This window comes from Barbatula barbatula, assembly GCF_947034865.1.
Source record: "Barbatula barbatula genome assembly, chromosome: 15".
Taxonomy (NCBI): domain Eukaryota; kingdom Metazoa; phylum Chordata; class Actinopteri; order Cypriniformes; family Nemacheilidae; genus Barbatula; species Barbatula barbatula.
The window spans coordinates 22,367,852-22,375,351 of record NC_136778.1 but is presented as its reverse complement, the minus strand read 5'-3'; the positions used below and the strand labels follow the sequence as shown (position 1 = coordinate 22,375,351).

At 40.3% G+C, this 7,500-nt stretch overlaps 2 protein-coding genes across 3 annotated transcripts in view; one reads left to right on the top strand and one right to left on the bottom strand.

The window, feature by feature from the left end:
- LOC306904720 (ankyrin repeat domain-containing protein 6-like) overlaps window positions 1-7,013 on the top strand; it is an 11,193-nt gene extending 4,180 nt beyond the window's left edge. Inside the window, exons 2-16 of one of the 2 annotated variants that reach the window (XM_079474769.1) lie at window positions 968-1,233; window positions 1,312-1,410; window positions 2,214-2,312; window positions 2,462-2,560; window positions 2,666-2,764; window positions 2,859-2,957; window positions 3,049-3,147; window positions 3,297-3,374; window positions 3,465-3,563; window positions 3,635-3,754; window positions 3,832-3,987; window positions 4,147-4,299; window positions 4,398-4,511; window positions 4,946-5,243; window positions 5,369-7,013. In XM_079474769.1, coding sequence (XP_079330895.1) covers window positions 1,108-1,233; window positions 1,312-1,410; window positions 2,214-2,312; window positions 2,462-2,560; window positions 2,666-2,764; window positions 2,859-2,957; window positions 3,049-3,147; window positions 3,297-3,374; window positions 3,465-3,563; window positions 3,635-3,754; window positions 3,832-3,987; window positions 4,147-4,299; window positions 4,398-4,511; window positions 4,946-5,243; window positions 5,369-5,787 — 2,157 coding nt within the window. In that variant the 5' untranslated portion in view covers window positions 968-1,107 and the 3' untranslated portion in view covers window positions 5,788-7,013. The remainder of the gene's footprint in view (window positions 1-967; window positions 1,234-1,311; window positions 1,411-2,213; window positions 2,313-2,461; window positions 2,561-2,665; window positions 2,765-2,858; window positions 2,958-3,048; window positions 3,148-3,296; window positions 3,375-3,464; window positions 3,564-3,634; window positions 3,755-3,831; window positions 3,988-4,146; window positions 4,300-4,397; window positions 4,512-4,945; window positions 5,244-5,368) is intronic. The other variant, XM_079474770.1, reaches the window with a different exon arrangement.
- LOC306904725 (tripartite motif-containing protein 16-like) overlaps window positions 7,007-7,500 on the bottom strand; it is a 3,720-nt gene continuing 3,226 nt past the window's right edge. Inside the window, exon 6 of the mRNA XM_079474776.1 lies at window positions 7,007-7,500. This exon is cut by the window's right edge and continues 368 nt beyond it. Within this exon, the coding sequence (XP_079330902.1) occupies window positions 7,336-7,500 (165 nt within the window). The 3' untranslated portion in view covers window positions 7,007-7,335.

Genomic DNA, 7,500 nt, shown 5'->3' with positions numbered 1-7,500 from the left:
TTACCCTAACCATTTAAAACACGCAATACTGTAGAATGTTTTGCTGAAAAAAACAGAAGCTGTGATGCCTAAGCAACTTTATGTGGAGAGATCGATGAAGTATATTTCAATAGTAAATTATACGTGCAACATATTTAAAATGCAGAAAACTACCGGTAATGAGAATGAAGAAACGTGTACACAGCGTGACAAGAGAATAGCAAGGTTTAGAATAGTAATAGTCCACTATTTCTTCATTTTATTATACAATATTTTTTTTGTCATCTAGAAGAAGATCCAATTGTTTTTTTTTAAATTTGACTCTTTCTTTAACTACAACATATAATGCACTCAGACAAATGTTACGGTAATGAGAATTTCATCAGAAAAAGCAATGGAGTAACTCATTCCTGAAGATCGAGAACACAACTCAAGGAACTACACGTGTAGAAAGTTTCTGTGCTGTGAGCTTGGAAGAAGACAAACGTCTCGAGCATGTAAAGAATCTTTCTTCAGGCCAGTATTGTAAAACTCTTCTGGTCTTTTGTGTTTTGTTGTGGTTGGAGTGTGTAGTATCAGTATGTGAAGAATCTGTCAGGCTTGAATGGGGGTTGTGTGACTGATGTGGGTTTGTCTGCACTCGCTCGTGTGTCAGCTCTTCTCTGATTTACTCTCATACTGCCCCTGTGTCCCTTTTCAAGGGGTCATCCATATACATCGTAAATCAATCACATTACGCTTTGAACTCATAGTATGGGGTTTGAACACAAAGCGCTCCATCTCTTTCTCTTCTGTGCTGTAACTGTGTTTTTCATCGTCTTTGAATGCTTCTTTAATGTTTTAAAATGTGCCATTAAAATACTGCCAAAGGAAGCAGTGTAATAACCTCGGATGGACTAAAAATGGAAATAACGTCACCATAACGTCTCTTACTTTGCCGCTGTTCAGACAGTTTCCACAGTTGTACACATTTCCTTTTCCCGTCCAGGACCTGAGCAACGGACGTGAGGGTCAGATCCCTCCACGAGCTGGACATCTATGATCCCACATTCATGTCATCTCACGGCCGAGGGGCTTATTCCTGCTGACCCTGAGCATTCCCCCTCTTCCCAGGGTTTTGTCTAATTCATGAGCCAGCAGGATGCTCCATCCGTGCGAGCACTCTCCGAGCGTCTCATCGTAGCCTCGCACAAGGGCCGAGCCGAACATGTGGTCCAGCTCATCAATAAAGGGGCCAAAGTAGCCACCACGAAGGTGAGGGATGACATTTCAGTCATGACAACTTAATAATAGTAGTGTTGTTTCAGTGGCTGATCGTCTGTGTGTTTGTAGAATGGCAGGACACCTCTACATCTGGCGGCATATAAAGGCCACATTGCTGTTGTGAGGATTCTGCTGGCAGCCGGATGTGATCTGGACATTCAGGATGATGTGAGGATAAAACACTCTTTTAAGAAGACACGGAGACTCTCATGATTTAAGAGTGTGCAATATTGTTCCCATCATCAGTTAATAACTTTAATGAGTACATGAGAAGAAGCATTGTGACGTTTATTGACGGTTTCAGCTGCAACAACATAAACAAATGTCACGTGGCCGAAACGTAACTTCCGGCTCACCCCTGCAAAGAATCTATAAGTAGATTGTATTTAATATAATGAATATACTATAAAATGTTAATATAAATTGCATTTAAAACCAATCGTTATATTATAACCAAACACAGACCGGAGGTTAACTTCAGGCCCAGCGTGCGCGTCCGGAAGTGAATGTCATGGTTCATCATGTCATCACGTGCTCCTTTGTCATCTCGGATATTTTTGACTTTCTTAAGTTAAACACAAACAAATAATTGTATATAAAATTTCAGTCTCAAAATGTTGAAGCTCATTTTTAAAATAGTCAAATAACTCCAGCAAGTTCAAATATGACAACACGCCGATAACTGGTAATCCCATTGGCTGTTTCGTGTCTTGTCACTAGTTGTCATCATTACCTCATGTGACATGTAAGAACCAATGAGATTTGAAGGAAGCAACATGTCAGACTCAGCATGTTTAAACTGTGTTGGCTTTAATTAAATACGCTCAAAATATGAATGTTTTCAATGTGAACTTCAAACGATTTGTATGTGTTGAGGTGTAGAATTGTTTGGCTGATTTAAGCCCATGCGAGCGTTTGTTTTGGGCCCTTGTAGTGTTTCAGTAATATTTTATGATATATGTTGTTTACAGTGTGATCAGACAGCGTTACACAGAGCAGCGGTGCTGGGAAACACAGACGTCATCTCTGCTCTCGTACAGGAAGGGTGTGCGCTCGATAGACAAGACAAGGTCAATATAGAGACATATAATATTTCACTTTTGTGATGCATTCTTGTGATCTTTACTCTTCATGAGTGACAATCACTCATGTATTTCATATAATAATCATTTCTAGAGTCATGCAAAGTCACTCATTGATGTGTTTTTGTGTGTTTCAGGATGGCAACACTGCGTTACACGAGACGGCGTGGCACGGCTTCGCTCAGTCTGTCAAACTGCTGGTGAAGGCCGGAGCAAACGTTCACGCTAAAAACAAGGTTCACAGCGTTTCCTTAGAGTTGTGTGTGTCTATATACGTGACAAAGAAGACCTTGAATGTATAATGCACAAAACTGATGATGTCATCATGTGGTGTGTCTCAGGCGGGAAACTCAGCTCTTCATTTGGCGTGTCAGAACGGTCACACTCAGAGCGCCAAAGTTCTGATGTTGGGCGGCTCTCGTCCTGACAGTAAAAACAACGTAAGCATCACATCTGTCTTTTCAGTTTTTCTTCAAGTTCGTGTTTCTTTTCCCTCATTTGTTCTCATTTTTCCCTCGCGTGTGTTTGCGGCAGGCAGGTGACACGTGTCTGCATGTGTCCGCGCGGTATAATCACGTAAACGTGACCCGAGCGCTCCTCGCCGTCTTCTGCTCAGTGACTGAAAGAAATCATGTATGTTTTGGTCTCACATCCGCACATCTCTGTTCATTCAGTATTAAAGATACCAGTGTTTCTGTATTGATGAAGCTGTTATGATGTGCAGGCGGGTGACACGGCTTTAAACCTCGCAGCTGCTCTGAATCACAGGAAGACGGTACGCATGTTACTGGAGGCCGGGGCTGACACTCACGTCAAAAACAATGTAAGAATACACTCTCAGGACTCGATCGAAACACTGCACGCTTTGTTATACCGCTATAGTTGAACAAGAGACAACAACCGTCGAACAATCAGATGAAAGAAACCAATAACAAAACATCTAGTCTGTTCTGCTTTTGTGTTTGCGTGAAGGCGGGAGAGACGGCTCTCGATCAAGCACGTGAAAATGACAACCCAGAGGTGGCGCTGATATTAACCAAAGCATCGCAGGTAAGAACCAACAAACACATGTTTATTCAGTCGGATCAATGTGTTCAATCAGACACTGCTGACACATGTGATGTGTGTGTTCACGTGTAGAGCTTCAGTCGAGGACGGACGGTGAGAAAGAGGAGGGACAAGATGAAGGCTGAAGGTCGAGCGCAGTCGGTCCCGCGTGATGACTTGTTACAGAGAAAGGTGAATATATACACCACCATATTCTGCGCTTAAAGGACAGTTCCGGAAAAATGACAATTCTGTCTATGTAGGACAGTGAGTCTCCAGCCAATGACACTCATCATGGCAGTGACGGTTCTTTCCGGCACAACGACAGCATGTGTGCCACAGACACACCAAACAAAAACCTGCAGAATAACGTCAAACAGAAGGTACACGAGACACTTCAGATGAGTTTTGACTCATTGCTCCACACGATGATGAGGATTTAAATGTGTGTGTTTCACAGGTGTCTCCATCAGACGCTCTCATCAGAAGACACAAACACAGTGATGTTAAGAAGAAGAGTAAAGCTGACAGATCATTTCCATTGACTGCTCCTCATAACTATAAAGCCTATCAGCTCTACACACTTTACAGAGACCAAGACGGAAAAATCATGCAGGTGTGAACTCTTCTCATGCCTTCATTATTCAATCACGTGTGCTCGTTCTGATTGGCCAACGTGATGATTTTATAGCCCGCTTAACATTAAGAAACTGCGATTCTTAGTCAGTTAATGACACATCCTAATTTGTGATTTTGTGTGTTGTTTGTGCGTCAGGCACCGCTGAACGGCTGCAGATGTGAACCTCTCATTAATAAACTGGAGAATCAACTCACGGCCACTAAAGAAGACATGCAGTCAGAGATTCACACAGTACAGCAGCTCATGAACACAAAGATGGGTCAACTGGACCGCAGCAGCAAACATCAGGTACCAAACAACTCATCACGACCTCATGACTTCTATCATCATCATCCACATCTCTTCATTAAACTTACTCCTGAATTCATGTGCGAGTGTTTTTATAGATCAAAGCTCTTGATAAGATCACTTCAGAGAGAGTTTCTGCTGAGAGGATCCAGTGTTTACATCGCATTGACAAGAGAGTCATGCAGGAACGACTGGAAGGAGAGAAAAGACGGGTAACATTCATCACATCTACACAAACCCAAATGACAAGAGCAGTAATAAGTAATAAAACCGATGAACCCACTTCCTTCATTGTCAAATGATTGAAAACAGATGAGCTGTTTGAAACCTTCATCAATTGATCAAATAAATGAATCATCCAGAAACACATTCAGATTCTAAACAAATATGCTAAAAAGAGTCTTTACATTGCTAAAGCAAAGCAACCTTACAATATATTATTTTGACACAATGCAAATAAAATGTTTCAGTTAAACCTTCTTTATCAAAGTTGTAAGTTTCAGTCAGTATTGGTTCATATCTATTGTAATATAATGTCTTGTTTATCTAATCTAACTGAAGGGAAAACTATGAAATACATTTTTATTGGAGATTATTTGTATGTTTGAATACAGAGTCGATTCTCTCTCTTGTGTTCTGTAAACAGGCTTCTGTGGTCGATGATCTGAAGAACTGGTGTCTCTCTAAGATCCAAAGTTTGGAGACACGTCTCTCCGGTGACCGTGTCTGCACTACATTACGCCGCTCCTCATCACTGAGTGACACTCATTCAGATTGCGATCATCATTTTTACACACCTGTGTCAGATGCTGTTGGGGGCGGAGCTCTGAGCAGTCAATCAAACCAGTGCGATGAGAAAGAGGGAGGCGGGACCGCAGACATGACCTCATGTGCTGATGACGGATCCGCCGGTTACTATGTGATTGACTTGGACGTGTCATCGGGTGAGACACACACTTTCATCTTCATCTCTCTCCGTCTGTCTCGCACACACACAACCAAAATGTTTTTCACTAAAACGATGATATTTATAACAGTCTTCTAAATTCTTGTTCTTTGTCTTTTGAAGATGATAAGCAGCCTTCAGAGAATCAGTCTGCGTGTGTCGTCCGGCCCAAGCGACGTTCTCGGGCATGCAGTGACCCTCACAGACCGCTGAATGAAGCGCTGTATTCAGATGTGAAAACGAGACCGCTCCCCGATCTCAGGAAGAAAACTTGCCAACAAAGAGCAAAAACCAAACAAGACACACAAATGTTAAGAGGAGACGCGGGGGAGCGAGAGAACGTGCCCGCGCTGGAGGTGACACAGTATTTCTTTGAGGCGGTGACTCTGCAGATGGAGCGCTGGTATGAGAGGAAGATCGAGGAAGCACGCTGGCTGGCCAATCAGAGAGCTCGAGCCGACAGAGATGCTCTGATTGACAGAATCAAACACCTGGAAGATGAACTCAAACTGCTGAGGATTAATAAACAAGAGGAGAACTAATAAATAACAACTAAAAACTCAAACCACTGTCTGAACATTTGTGTTTGCAAACCTGCGGCAATGTGTCACTGCCAAAGATGTGTTTAAAATCTCCTGTGATTCTTCAACATCTGCCGTCAGTGGTTTTTCAATCTTTTATAACTTCAGATATTAAGTAAATGTTCCTGGTTATGTGTTTCCACTCCATTATTCTTGTGCAGGTGTTTGAAACTACATCAGTAATATTTTCATTTGGTCAGAGACTGAGACAAAACACATCACATCCCTGTGATATTAACAAGTATTATTGTGATTTACATGTTTGTCATTTTTAAACGTTACATACATATTCTCTTATATATCTTTTGTTTAACAGTTTGAATGTAGCTAAAGTGTATTTACATGTTTTTATGTAGACACATGTTGATTTTTTTAGTAGGATATTTTATGTAAATGTAATCTAATTTAACATTGTTCTTTATTTGCATCATTCAAGATATTTAGGGTTCAAACACAATTGTATCCCCTTGTATAACAATATATTGTGGGGATATTATAGTTTTGTGGTAAGAATGATCATGATTTACTTTCTAAATTGACATAATCATATTACAGAAGGTTTTACTTTAATCTTAACCTGTAATATGTGTAGATCACTTTTGATCACTGTAGCTCCACACAATATTACATTTCCATGGAACACATAATATGTCATTTTAACATGTTGTTGTTTTTTACTGTACATGTGCATCTACTACTAGACAACAGCAGTTTACAGTTGTTAATTGAATTGATGTTTTGTCTGTCCTGAGAAAGTAGACAATGAAGTCAAAAGTGGGTAAAGTGGGTATACAAATACCTATAGTGTAGGTATAATTTGTTTAATAAATATTTTTTAATAACAGAATAATACATTTGTGTACAATTCATCTGTAGAAAGTTAATAACTGATGGACGGTTGTCCTTTTATTGTCAAATCAAGGGTATAGTGTCATTTCTGGCAGGTCATGCTGGTCGATCTGATCAGGTGAAGCTCATCAATGTCAATCAATAGTGACACAAAACTTCTTAGACTCTGTCTGATTTAAGTCCTTCTTACGACTCTCTCTACAGCTGTTCAATTGTGCCACGCTCAAAACCCCCCTCCATCCCCAACCCCTCCACATCTGACTACATCTATCAGGCCGTGTTTCATTTCATTCTGTGTGCATGCAAAAATAAATCTTCAGACGTGTGGATCCACTTTTAAACAATAATCCTTTTACTGTATTTATTTACATATCACTATCAGCGTAAAGGATGTATATCCCTCTTACAAAAATGATTCTGCTTAAAAACTGTTCTGGTTCCCCAGTTGGTGAGTTTGCCCAGAACAGTTTGTGTTAGTATGAATATGTTTGCATTACAGATATAAACATTGACAAAACTCACATTTAGAAAACACAAGCATTCAAAAGTTAGTTGCTCACTTTCATCAATATGGATTAACAATTCGTATGAAACTAATCTGCATAACAGACTTTTTACAACTGAATTTTAATGATGTGATTTGTTTAATATCTGTATCATCTACATTGTAAGGTCACAAAGTTTCAGTTTACTCAAAAAAACATTAAATCCAGGATAGAGCGGTTGAGTGAATGTGGTGCTGATGCTGTGGATGAGGGTCATTGTGTCAGAGACGCTGTAGAAGGACAGAATTCCTGCTCTCTCATCCACATAAACTCCTATTCT